Below are 13,856 nucleotides of genomic sequence, written 5' to 3' on the forward strand. Positions count from 1 at the left end.
TCATTCAAATATATCAGTCTATATTATATAGTGAAATATTCAAAGAACAAGCCCTTTTAATTTAAGTATGTATGTGCTACTATCCAAAATATGGGTTTTTATATAAAGTTTTTGTTCTAGCGTCCATATACAATATAAAAATGTAATATTAACCACTCCAAGTACACATTATGTATGTTATGCATAATTCAACCTAGTGGATGGTATATTTCTTGTTTTATTGATTGAAATAAAAATGTAAAATTTACTCTACCCATTAGTCACATTTAAGCTTGGTTGCACCATGCTACTTAGCAAAGACAAACATTAAAGTAACGGTTAAAATTATAATTTAAATAATATAGAGGACTTCATAATTTTAAAACTTACCATAACCGCCGTTTCACCCGTTAAAGATATCGTTAACGTTAAATAACTTTCAGAGGCGTCAATTAAAAAATGAGATGTCATTTGACTTGAGACTGATAACTTTAGCCCTGCCGTACACGGACTGCTCGAGCAATTAACGGCTGACCGACGTACACGGACTGCTCGAGCGGTCGGTCGTTGACTGCTCGAGCTGTCGCTACAAACCGCGCAGTTGACGGCTTGAAGCAGTCGCGACTGCTCGAGCAGTCCGTGTACGGCAGTGAATGAATGTCGATAGTTCACCGCGCGGTCGCGGCTTCGAGCAGTCGGTCTCAACTGCTTGAAGCGGTCCGTGTACGGCGCGTATTTTTATAAAAAGGGCGGGTTTTTATAAAAATACGCGGGTACAACCCATTTCGTTGTCACAGTAAAAGTCACTGTTACTGTTATTGTTAAATTTGACATTAACTTTAACAGCTATAACTAAAATATGGTGCAACCAAGCCTTAAACTTATGTTCCTTACACTCAACTATTTTATTGATTACTTATCAATTATAATCCTCTCCTATTATATGCACACATGTAATTTAAAAAAAAAGTTAAAATATTAAGGTTATGCTTTCATAAAATGCTCGTATCAAAGTAAACAATTAATGCAATATTGTTGTAATCTTTCACTATTTTTTGTAAGTCGAGATGTTCATAATTGTGCAAAATAAATTTAATAATGTTATTTATGTGTTTTATTTTTAACATCACCTCGTTTTCAGCGATAGGAAACTAAAAATTGATGAAGAATAAGTTTTTAAAATTCTATTATTCAGCGGGATTCGAACCCGCGTCTTTCACCTTTCAACGCCTCTCGGCCACCTGTGTTCCGGCCTAAAACTTTGGAATGCTATAAAACTCAATATCCAGGAACTATTTAAATGCAACTGTATTTCCGAATGTAGATTATTATCAATCTAAGCACTATCTATAAATTTATAATTATGCGATTATGTTGAATTATGCATTCAATCGTCGCCCATGTTCTACAATATCTGAATATAAAGATTCCTAAAATGAGCAGATAAATCCTTTATTTGTTTCTTCTCTGAAACAAAGGAGATCTTTGTGTCGGCAAACTTCACACCTACGCAAAAATTCCCGTTTTACTGTAAGCTATAGCTTAGAGGGAAAAAGGTTGAAAATTTATTAACTTATTTCAAGTATCGAGTCAAGTTATATTCATAATACCTGTCACAGAATACAACTGTAGAGTTTAGAGGATAACGGATTAAACGTAATTCTAGCAAAAACAAATGACATCCAATTTTATAATAACAGCATAAAAAGATTCAAAAATTTACACTGAAACCAAATTTTTAGGCTTAGTTCTTGATCAAAGATATAGTTGAAAGTCACAGGTCATATTACTTGCTCTGTGGGTCATATGTGTTGAAAGTTAGGTACACGAAGTAAATTCGTGTTTGCACTACGGCCGACGCCGGCCGGCGCGGCCGCGGCGTAGGTATCCGTAAGACTACAGTAACACTGTCTAAAAAGCTGCTCTAATATTATTCCACGACACGGTTACATCAATGTACGGATTACTTTTGTGGGGGAATTTCGTTAATCTTAATCAAGTTTTTTTTAGCCCAGAAAAAATGTATATATAAGACCTGTAGCGGGTGACGGTTCCTTTGTAAGCTGTTGTAAGCCAATTTTTCATGTGCGTAGCCATAATTTTAGTAAAAAATAATTATAAATTCGTAATAACCTTTGAGCTCGCTTTTCACTAAAAGGGACCCGACGCGTTTAGGCACTCCTTTGTATAAAGATCTCGCTCGTACGCTCTTGAATAGCTATGCAATGGCTTTATAAGTTTTCAATAATTTACTGGAGTTGTTCCCTACCACCAAATTAAAATGGCAACTTTTGAAGTTCCTCGTAGAGCGTTCTTTATGGATGGTCGAGTATTTCACACATACATTTTAACCCATTGAGCCCCGAGCGGCCCGATCGGTCCACGACACAATAAATAAAAAAAAAAAAAATAAATAAAAAAGAGTTTATTTCTCACATTGGTTACATTAAATAAGTACACATTTCGATTACATATAAATAAGTGTGAGACTGGTGCCTAAACTAGGTAATAAAAATTACCTGTATTTTAGGTCACCAGGCCCCCACTCCTCACTTCTTTGGATCACATTTTATTTATACTTGTTGAGAGAAAAAAAAGAAAAAAAAAAAAAAAACGCTAGAAATAAGAAAAACTACAAAGAATATATAAACCACTATCATACCTAAGCTCAGTTGTAACCACCAGTCCAGAAAGCAAGAGTTTTGTATATATTAAAAATATATAATTATCATTGTGTTTATTTAGGCAAAATTAATAATAAAATTCCCACTACACTTGCACTTAGCCCTACGACCAACGACGGGTCTTGGGATCGAATGACTGGATATATAAAGCCAGTCATTCACTAAGTAACTAAATAAATAAAAATAAAAAAAATAATTAATTTTAATGTATTTTACTTTCATTACTTAAGTATTACGTCCTAAAAGTTAGCAATACCTCTGTATCCTCGTAATTCAAAGTAAGAAGCCATTCTTTCAAAACTAATTTTAGTTTATTTTTTGTGAGTGGATAAATGGATATTATTTGGGAAATTTTGTTGTACAGCCTTGGACCCATTACATAAGAGTGCCTACCCGCGATACAGGTTCTGCACGATTCTTGTTTAACTATTTTATTATTCCTACGTATAGTTGATAAGAGATGTTTATCATATTTATCATATATCACAATAGATTTTCTATTGTGTCTGTGACAATGAATAAGGAATCACAGTGATTCCGGGGGCTGAGTTATTAAATTATGTTGTTCACAGAATGTGTCAGACTTCTTAGATTTGTAGATTAATAACATTTTAGTATCGAATGTTTTTTTGTGAAATTTTATGAATGTGTGACTGTGTAATGAATAATGAACCTATTGATAATTTAAATAGGCCGATATTTATCAAAATCAAATGTTTTGACAAATTAAAATTAATTGAAATAAAAAAATATGTATGACAGTATATACTTATGTTAATAATGACTAAACATGCTGAAAAACTAAATTGTTACATGTATAGTGTTTACTGGCAAATAAATGAATTTGAATTAAAATAAATTTGTATCGCCATACTCATCTGAAAATGCTGTAAGTAATGATTTTTATGAAATTTTTATTCCGTAAGTAATGAGTGAAAGGCAAATCAGTTTTCTAGGTCAGTTAGTTTATAAAACATCATGTTCTTAGGATACGTGTACGTGTAATGTGTACGTGTGTGTGTAAGTGTTGTGTGTATGTTTATTAGGTATTTATATATCTTGGGAATTCGTTAAAATAAAAGATAAAACTCTACGAAAATCAAATTTATTTAATTAAAACTACACAAAAATCAACATTTAGCCACATTATCAATGGTTTCGGGCACTTTATTTTCGACAGTAACAGATTTGGTACAATCTTGAGTTTTGTAGATCCCGACGAGTCGGTTGCACGCTTCGAACATATTGTAGCGAAGAGATATTATGATGAACTGCGCATTTTTCGTACGTTCCTGAAAAATAAATAGATATTTATTATTATTATTTGTAATAGCATATCAATTAAATACCTAAATAATAAAAGGGTATGAATAAATCTCATTCGATATTATTTTTTGTATAAATTTAAAAGCATTGTGTTACATCAATAAATATGAAGTAAAATGAAGATAACTCGATTAGCTTTCTTTTTAAAACAACACTGGGACATTTTCTTACAAAGAATTCACACATAAAAATAACACAAAATCCAATATTAAGAGGGGTTAGGCGGTCAGCGAAAATTCAGCTATTCGGGCCTGAGGTAAGCGGTGAGGGGGTCCGCGTTTAGTATGGAATCAACGTGCTCCAAACTAAAAATCGTAAGCGCCATTCACATTTTTATCAAAAAGTGAATGAAAATATTTAGTATTTTCTAAATCTAAAACAGTCACGAAATCGACAAGGTAAATACCTATGTATTTGTGATTTTATACGAATTATTATCGTAAAATACGGTTGTAATGAGCATTTATATGATATTTTAGAGGTAACTTCAGGATTTTTTTTTATCGAGCAAAATGTTTCCAATCGTGTTTTGGAAACAGTCATCCCATCACACATATGTTCTGTAATACATATTAGAAATTCCAGTGCGAAAAAACTTCAATATTTTCAATTATAGCTCATAGAAAACAGTCCATTTTGCCGTGTTCACCTACTAAGGCCCCTTAAAAAATATAATACCTTAATATAATTAGCGACAATGGATATATTCTTGAAATCCAGCGCTGCGTCGATTTCATCCATCACATATAGCGGTGTTGGCTTGTAGTAGTGTAGCGCGAACACGAGAGCCAAAGATGATAGAGTTTTCTCACCTCCCGACAGGTTTGATATGTTCTTCCATGATTTATTTGGTGGGCGTACACTGAAATGTAACAAAATAATTATCATTAATTGTTATATTAATAAATATTGCATTTATAAAAATAATAGTAACTAATGGTTTTATTCCTAGTATTTTCTGTGTCTAAACGAAATACATGTCCATCAAATTACATAAGTAACAAAGAAATCTAAAGAAAAATAGCTTAAAAGCTAGCTAAAAAGTTTTTTTTTTTACCTGAAAATAATTCCCTCAGTGAATGGATCTAAAGAATCCACTAATTCCAACTCGGCATCACCTCCCAGTGTTATCATTTGATACATCTCCTTTAGTTTCGATGTTATTGTATTGAAACCTGTAAAATATTTATTATTTTATTATTTTTATACTTTAATACGCTATAGAAAGTGTGTGTTTCGAGCACAAGTGTCACAAATGAAACTTCTTTGGCAAGAATCAAAGATACCAAAATCCTTGCCTTACTCCCCGACGTGACGGTATTACTATGATGCGACTTTTAAATTTTTCTCACAAAGCGCCTAAAGAAGTTTCACTTCAAAAATCCTTATTTAATATGTACGCAATAAAATTAAACAGAGAGATATAATAAAAAAGGGGGCGTGTACTAATGTACACACGTAAGAAGTGAAACTTCTTTATGACCTAACTTTTTTAAAAATAATTTGCTATATGCAACTTTACAGAAATACGTCGAATCACGCGTGGTAGGGATAAGAAAAAGATGGCGCGTAACGGAAAAATGTCACGCGTAACGAAAAAATGTTACACTAAATTTTTTTCCAACCCCGATAAAGAAGTTCCACTTCAATAAATAAACGGAACAAAAAGTTACTTTGAAAAATCACACAACCAATAAGTATTAAAATCAATACTTTTAAGATATTTTATATGTAGTTAGGTGGATATTTTAATTTATAAAACTTACCGCTCAGAAAGTCAGAAGTTCTTTTCTTACGTAACTGATCGTACAGATTGCGCATTTCATTCCTTTGTGTTGTTATTTCATCCAACTCCGCGGCCCGACGTAAGTATAATTCTTCTTTGGCTTTATAATCCTGTAAACAAAAAATGTCGTATTAATTATTATAAGAATTAAACCTGTTGTGTGAACTTACTATTTTGTGAATAACCATTATTACTTGCAAATTATTATCTAAAAAACATAACTGATCTTTTAAAATTATAGTTTAGTACCCGAAATAAGCGTTAATAAAAGGAGCTACAATTTTTTGAAATAAATTCATATTCTTATTGTATACCTTACCTACCTTATATATTACCTTGTATACCTTGTATACCTTATATATATATCATATGTATGAAGTGTATATTTCACTTTCTTTCTTTACATTTATATTTTGTAATTTAACAAATTAATATTATGTAGGAAATACGAAAGTGAGCTTAATTATTATTTACTAGCTTTCCGCCTGCGGCTTCACGAGCGTTTTCAAAGAAAAACCCGCATAGTTCCCGTTCCCGTGGTATTTCCGGGATAAAACCTAGCCTATGTTACCCGTGGATAATATGTAGCTTTCGAATGGTGAAAGAATTTTTAAAATCGGTCCAGTAGTTTATGAGCCTTTTCGTTACAATCAAACAAACAAACAAACAAACAAAGTTTTCCTCTTTATAATATTAGTGTAGATTATTATTGTGTGTTTTTCTTTATTTCACGTCGTAACGGAGCGATATTGCACGATTTTTTTATGTATATAGACTATTTTATCGCGATTAATCTCATTTCCACAGGAATTTTCTTTGAAACTTACTTTTAAATATATAAAAAATACCTGTATAGCCTGTAAGTTGGGTTTCCCATCTCCTATCCTTGCTTTTTGCGCCGATAATCTATTCCTAAGCTCTTCCACTGAACATTCCTCGAGCTCCTCTGTTGTGTGTGTAACGAGGGGGGTCGGACGTTCGATTCCCGGTATGTTTATACCGGGATCTTCGAGGCGGAGTGATTGGAGCTAAAAAATAAATAAATATTAGTTTATTAACTAAATGTTTAATTATTATCAAATATGTAAGTTTAAGGATATGGCGGTTTTATTGTAAAATTAATGATATATGATATCTTTTACATCAATTAGACTTTAATTTACTATTACCTCGTACTGAAAATTAATTAAATTAAAAAAGTAAGGACTCAGTTCACATAAACTCAATAAAACGCTTGCAGATTTGCAATTTTTTAAGCTATACTTTTATAACCGTATTATTTATTACCGTATTATTAGCACATAAAAATATTGTTTGGTACATACAATATTCATGTGCTGTCAGGCTTTCTTTATGTACCTAACGACATCCTTTTGTATATAGACATTGTTTTTTTCATCATCGAACTTTGGCGTAGGTAACAATTTGTCACCAATACAAAATAAACCCATTGTATTCAATTTAAAATATATATATATTTAAAATATTCGATGTACATACCTCTCTCTCCCATTGCGGAGTCTTGCTACTACAATCTTGTATCGTTTTCTCCATTTTACTGACAGAATTATTAGCTTCTAGCCTTTCCGATTTTATTTTATTTTCATTCTCTTGTAGTTTCGCGATTTCTTTACGTAGTCCCGCGAATTCGCTCGTACCTTCAGTTATTTGTTCACCGAGCTGTAAAATTATTTAATTTATTTGTAAATAAATGTTGTTTAATTTTTTTTTTATTCCTAGTGCAGTTTCTAGCATGTTGTACATAATATACAGGGTGTAATCGTTAAGTGTGCACAGGCGATTATTCCGTAACTATTGCAGATATCAAAAAACTTTATACTGAAATCGAAAGCCCTTTACCTAATGAGTAAAATGACAATAATAACTTTTAAAAAATAAAACGGGAAATATCTATATTTATTATTATCAGAGAATAATGTTAACTTACTGGTTAAATAAGTTAAAATAAATATATATTATTTACATACATCTTCAAATTCCTTTTGCAAGTTGCCAATATCCAGAGTCAACTGTCGTTTCTGATTGCCGTAAGTTTCTAAATTCTTCTCCGTTTCCTTCAAATCCGCTTCCATTTGTGTTATTTTATCTTTTGACTTCTTTGTATTACTGAAATTCAACATAAATATTTGAGTAAGTCAAAATTAGATTTTACTAAAATTATTATTTGATATTTTTAGGGTGTGTGTCATAAATATAAATATACTTTTGGACCATAAAATTCGATTCTTGAAACCCCCATATTGCATTGCAATAACGGTTTATTTCACTTCGTGGGTCAATTACATTAAATTTAAATACAAACGTTATTGCTTAACTAAGCCCATTACTACTATAAACAACTAGACACTAATAGCATATTAAAAGGCTGTAAAAAAGTTCGAGCAGCGTAATATACGTAAAAATTAACATTTACACACACGATTAAAACATTTGTTCAATTTAACACCTTATCTCCTGCCAGTCATGTTCAAAGTCTATTGTATACGCACATTAGAAAACTCTGCCTAATAGACACATAGGCAGAGTTTTGATTCGGATAACTTTTCAAACCTTTAGTTGTTTATTGTATGTAAATGCATAATAATGCATGAATTATAAACTCTTATCTTTCTCTATTTATTTAAAAAAAATTGTGTCACAATGTTAATTGCCATAATCCTCGGAAACGGTTAGACCGATTCTAATTAAATTTTGTGTGCCTATTGTATATATCGGTCAATTTTTACATGCTTTATATTAGCTTCACCTGTATGTTTGTTTGTAACCGACTTCTTTGGGCGCGATTTTGACCCACTTTAAACGGCCAGATTTCGTTCAAACTTTGTAGATTTATTGAGGACCGATGACAATACACTAATTTGATAACATTTTCTATTTTTTTAGTTCGGTTTTATATAAAAAGCGTGTTTTTTAGTTTTTTTAAACTATTATTATTTATAACCCTAAGTTATAAGCGAAGTAATTACGTAGTTTAATATAAAACTCACCGTATACTAGTGTTAATTCCAACCCTCAATTTAGTAATTTCCGCGTTAACTTTATCTATTTTCTTAGTCAATTCGTCGACTATCTTCTGCAATTCCTTCACTTTGTTTCCCGCTACCGCTGCTATTTGCGCGTCAACACCGTGCACTTCTTTTTCTATCTAAAATAAAAACAAATAAAACGCAAACTTGAAATCGTAATAATAAAAAATAAAGTACAATGTATAAACTGTAAAGTAGTAGCTAACCCCGGACACTCCATACAAACTTATCGTTTTGACAGTCACACTGTAGAGACTGAAAATGTGTGTGTTAACGCTTTATGGTTGGCACATTTGTGACTAGCGTAAAAAAAAATCGCGTTTTTCTGATGAAATACATCCGTAAACAGCACAATATCTAAACCATTTTCTACGAAAAACGATAATCACAAATCCAAAATAATAAAATTACTTTAAGTCAATTGGATTAATGTTGTCAATCTTCGTTGCGTATCTTCCTTGCAGAAAAATACGGACCATTTTATGTCTGATCGTGCGGGGTGAGGTAAGTGTTTAATTTTGGCGGGAGGCGGAGAGTGTCCGTTCTGTAGCGTTTAGCTACTATTATGTATTCTGTGGTAATAGATTAAAAATTTAGAAATTATAAACCTGCTTTGTTCAAAAATGACACTCCGATCGAAAAGGTTGCGATTTACTACAAAACCAATTAACTAAGAAAAATGATAAGAAATAACTGTATAGCTACGAAAGATAAAAGCCATTTTTAAATTGATATTCATATGAGCGTTGCTACAAACCTCGTAAGGTTTCGCATCGCAAAATTGTGTTTTAAATAAATGTGAAATTTTGTTTTCTAGTAAATAAAATAATTCAGATTATTTTGTGGGTAACCTTAGTATTTTATACATGACAAACAAATTGACTCTATAACTACATCTATAAATAGGAACTTATTGTGATAATGATCTATCGCATTATTAACCTTTTGAACGCCAATGACATCTATAGATGTCATGCGCAATCGTGCCCTGTGCGCCAACGACACCTATATAGGTAAACCAGAATCTGATGGCAATTAGGGAAATCAAAATTTTGAGTGTGCAACCCTAGGGAAAATGGACTGAACGATCTTGATACTGCTTATTTTTTAGTTTATATCATTAGTCACATTACATAAGTGGACAATACTGTACTTAATAATGAGATATCCACTTAATATTATGTAGGTACATACTTACATGTATAATATACATATTACTTTTACACAGGTAATACATAATATTATTATTTACACATACCTATATTTGTATGTTCATTATCATTATGCCATGTGAAAATATCGATGTTATATCGATAGAAAACTAGACTGCTTATAATTTTTTAAAAAATAAAATAAAAGTAAAATAAAACTATGTTTATTTTCGTAAGTATTAACAGATACACACATTATAAAATTGACTTGGACAGCTTGGACTTGACGAATAGCCGTATTGGAAACTCCTGTAATAAGTTTTCATATAATTATATTCCAATCAACAAACAATATTATAGTTACCTACATATAATATTTTTTTAATTAAAAGTATCAAAGCGGGTAAGTCCAATTTACCAATAAAATATTCTAAATTGAAAATTGTGATGTGTTTGACCCTTCTTCATCAAATATTTTTCTATACACATTATAAACAACACCTCTTGCTTGTGATCACAGCGGCTTTTTCGACATTTTCGAAGATTTTTTAGACAAAATCCTAAAAATTATATATCAACTGCAAAAAAGACAAATAATTTGACAACCAATTTGATAGTTGTCAAATAAGTTGCCACATGAAAATCTTTTATTTCTTAAATATAAATATGCCATCAGATTCTGGTAGACCTATACATGCCAAGAAACATATCATAGATAAATACAAAATAAACATATTAAACCTTTACTTTTACGTGTTTTATTTATACAGTTTATGAACTGAATCCCCAGTTATTACATAATTGTACACAGTAAACAAAATTGCCAAGTAGTTATTCAAATATTTGATGACAAAAAATAACTTAATTAATGGCTAAAAAAGCATGTTCTCTCGCGCCAATGACATGTATACGTGCCTACTAGTGATGTAGTGTAATATTCAAGTAACTTCATTAAAATTTCAGCGAAATTACTCTAATTCGCTTAATTTTTGTAATAACTACAAAAAAAATATATAAGCTTAGTCACTGAGAAAAAAGGTAAATACTACATTCTTTGGTATAATACCATATTGTCTATATTGTGGATATTGTTGATTTGAATATTTTCCTTTTCGCCAATCATGCGCATCCCTAGCACAGTATCGATATGCAATCCCTTCTGCGCCATTGACATGAATAGATGTCGGACTGGTGACGTCGTAAGCGCGTGCCGTGTTGTTAAGTGCGGAAAGTTGTAAAAATATTTTATCGAGAAGGTATCTACCAATATTATAATCAAATAAGTACAAGGCTATTAATGAGCATAATTATTATATAGATAGGTAGGTAAATACAAGGCTGTTAATGAACATAATGATTATATACAATTGTTGATTTTTTTATTATTTTTTATTTTATCGTCACAAACACAATGTATGCGTTCTAGCATAATATTTATTGTCCATGTAATGATAAAAATTCGCTTAGGTCCAAAATGTATAAATATCTCTAAAAATCTGTAGGTACTTACCTATTTAGCAGTTTTCAAAATTTATTACCTAATAAGTCTAATCAGTGCCTTTATTAGAATATTCTTATGATACAAATTGTCGCTATGTCATATCAAAATATGGTAATTGACCTAAATAGGTACCTACATATAATTAGTATTTGTAATAACTCAAGTATTAAACTAAATGATTGGAAAATAAATATGTAGTTTTAATGCAATTCCCTTTATTTAAAGGTAATAGTTGTTTTGATATTTACAAATAAACACTCCACAATAATACCTATAGTTCATATAAACTTAATAAATAAACTCGATAAGTTATAATAATATACAGCTACACATCCCTAATCAGAAGCGAGAGATTATAAAAAAAAGGATGGTTGCCCGCGCCATTGGCATGTATACATGCCAATGGGGCGTAACTGATAGAGAATAGTGCTGTAACTTGCTGCAATTTTATATGTATTTTTGTATCTCAAAAGGTTGATTTTTTTTGTTGATAGTTGCTATAAATGTGGTCTTAAGTTTTTACAGTAGGAGATGAGGTTAAATAAATATTATTTTTGTGTTATAAGCTGTTTATTCAAATATTCAGATGTGAATTATTATGTTTATCGATAACATTTTGGACTCCCTACTATTTTCAAGGTTATCTCATTGAATTTGTGGCTTGGCGTGGAGGGCACGGCGATGCGTTTTTGCTCTGGCGTTCAAAAGGTTAAATAAAATAAAAAAAAATGTTAATATTATTTACCTCCCCAGCATCATGATTAGCCTTATTTAATTTTTCCTCAGCATTTTGTATTTTCCCTTCCAATGTAGCTTTCTTGGATTCGTCAACTCTACACGAAGCTACTTTTCGCTCTTGATGTTCGATTTGTTTCTGAAATTAATTACCTTTTTATATAATACCGCATCCATTTCTAAATAGGTATGAGAATATATACCATTCTAGAGAAAAATATTCTGATTTATGTTCTATTATATATTATATAGAACATAAATTATGTTAGCCAAATATCTATATTACAATAATTTGCTACAACATTATTATGAAATCAAATAAGTAAATCTAACTACGACTTTGTTATTTTATTATTGACAAGTTTTTAAACATGTTTTCTTTGCAATTTTTGGCAAATTCCAACATTCTATTAATAATTAAAACATTATTATTAATAATAATTATTATTTGTAATAAAACTTACTTGTAAATTAGGCACTTGTTCCTTCAAACTGTTCAGTTCAATCTCCAATTTGTGCAAAGTCCGTTTCCCCTCTTGGCTACTCCTTTGTAAAGTTACAAGTTGTTCTTCTAAGCTTTCTTGTTCTGTACGTATTTCGGTTAATCTGGAAAATTATAACGTAAAGCTTTATAATCTATGTGTTAATGCAAGCTACCCTCTATACGTGTGCTAAATTTTATTGTAATCGGTTCAGTAGTATTTGCGTGAAAGAGTAACAAACATACACATACACATCCATCCTCACAAACTTTCGCATTTATAATATTAGTAGGATTTTAAAATATATTTCATAATAATATACTATTATAATAGTATTAGTTATTACAAAGGCAAATGTAATATGACTATTTACAATACAGAATATGTACATTATTGTAAGGTTCGAAAAAAAATATTTTTATTTAACGACGACACACGGCGCGTAATAAAAAGTGAAATAAAAAACTATAGCAAACATGACTTTGCAACAATGGTGTCAAATTCAAAATATCATTAAATTATTGATAATTGATAAAATATAAAACCAACATTACAGACTCGATTAACCAAATAATATCCATAATTATCTAAATTCAAATACCTATCATCAATAGCATTAAGTTTCTCCTCCTTAGCCTGTATGAGTCTCGGGTCTTGTTCGCTCGTGTCCTGTTGTACGGAACTTGACATTCGTCCGCGAGACACCGTTTTACCACCGCCCGACATTGTTCCTGTAAAAAATGGCATAATATTTGTAAAATAGTGATAATAAATGTTTTTTATAGATAAAAATATCAATATTAGTTGAAAACCGCATCGTAAACAAGTTAAGTTCACATTGACAGACACAGAAGGTCTTAAAAATATGTCCGAGTGGTGTTGTATAAAGAATTCTTTGAAGTTAACATAGATTAGAGATTAATATAAAACTACCGTAATACATGCGTAGACAGAATTTTGCTTCGGACATATTTTTTTTAGTATAAAATTAAATGAAAAATACTTTACTTTACACCATAAACACATTAAAAAAATGAAAAGAATAAGTATCCTAAAAATAAAAGAGAGCCATCGCTAAAACCGAAAAATCTCTCTCAGACAACGCGATCAAAAATTAAAGGAAATCAAAAACAAACTTAGTACCTACACATTTACGTATACATAA

At 30.8% G+C, this 13,856-nt stretch overlaps 1 protein-coding gene across 1 annotated transcript in view; it reads right to left on the minus strand.

The window, feature by feature from the left end:
* Window positions 1-3,752: 3,752 nt before the first annotated feature.
* Window positions 3,753-13,856, minus strand: part of LOC123703100 (structural maintenance of chromosomes protein 4) — a 52,595-nt gene continuing 42,491 nt past the window's right edge. The window contains exons 14-24 of the mRNA XM_045650982.1: window positions 13,293-13,422; window positions 12,674-12,815; window positions 12,220-12,348; window positions 8,784-8,941; window positions 7,764-7,902; window positions 7,276-7,455; window positions 6,624-6,803; window positions 5,756-5,885; window positions 5,047-5,164; window positions 4,668-4,851; window positions 3,753-3,955 (exon numbers count right to left, since the gene is read on the minus strand). Coding sequence (XP_045506938.1) covers window positions 3,794-3,955; window positions 4,668-4,851; window positions 5,047-5,164; window positions 5,756-5,885; window positions 6,624-6,803; window positions 7,276-7,455; window positions 7,764-7,902; window positions 8,784-8,941; window positions 12,220-12,348; window positions 12,674-12,815; window positions 13,293-13,422 — 1,652 coding nt within the window. The 3' untranslated portion in view covers window positions 3,753-3,793. The remainder of the gene's footprint in view (window positions 3,956-4,667; window positions 4,852-5,046; window positions 5,165-5,755; window positions 5,886-6,623; window positions 6,804-7,275; window positions 7,456-7,763; window positions 7,903-8,783; window positions 8,942-12,219; window positions 12,349-12,673; window positions 12,816-13,292; window positions 13,423-13,856) is intronic.

The sequence above is a fragment of the Colias croceus genome, chromosome 25, assembly GCF_905220415.1.
Source record: "Colias croceus chromosome 25, ilColCroc2.1".
NCBI lineage: Eukaryota > Metazoa > Arthropoda > Insecta > Lepidoptera > Pieridae > Colias > Colias croceus.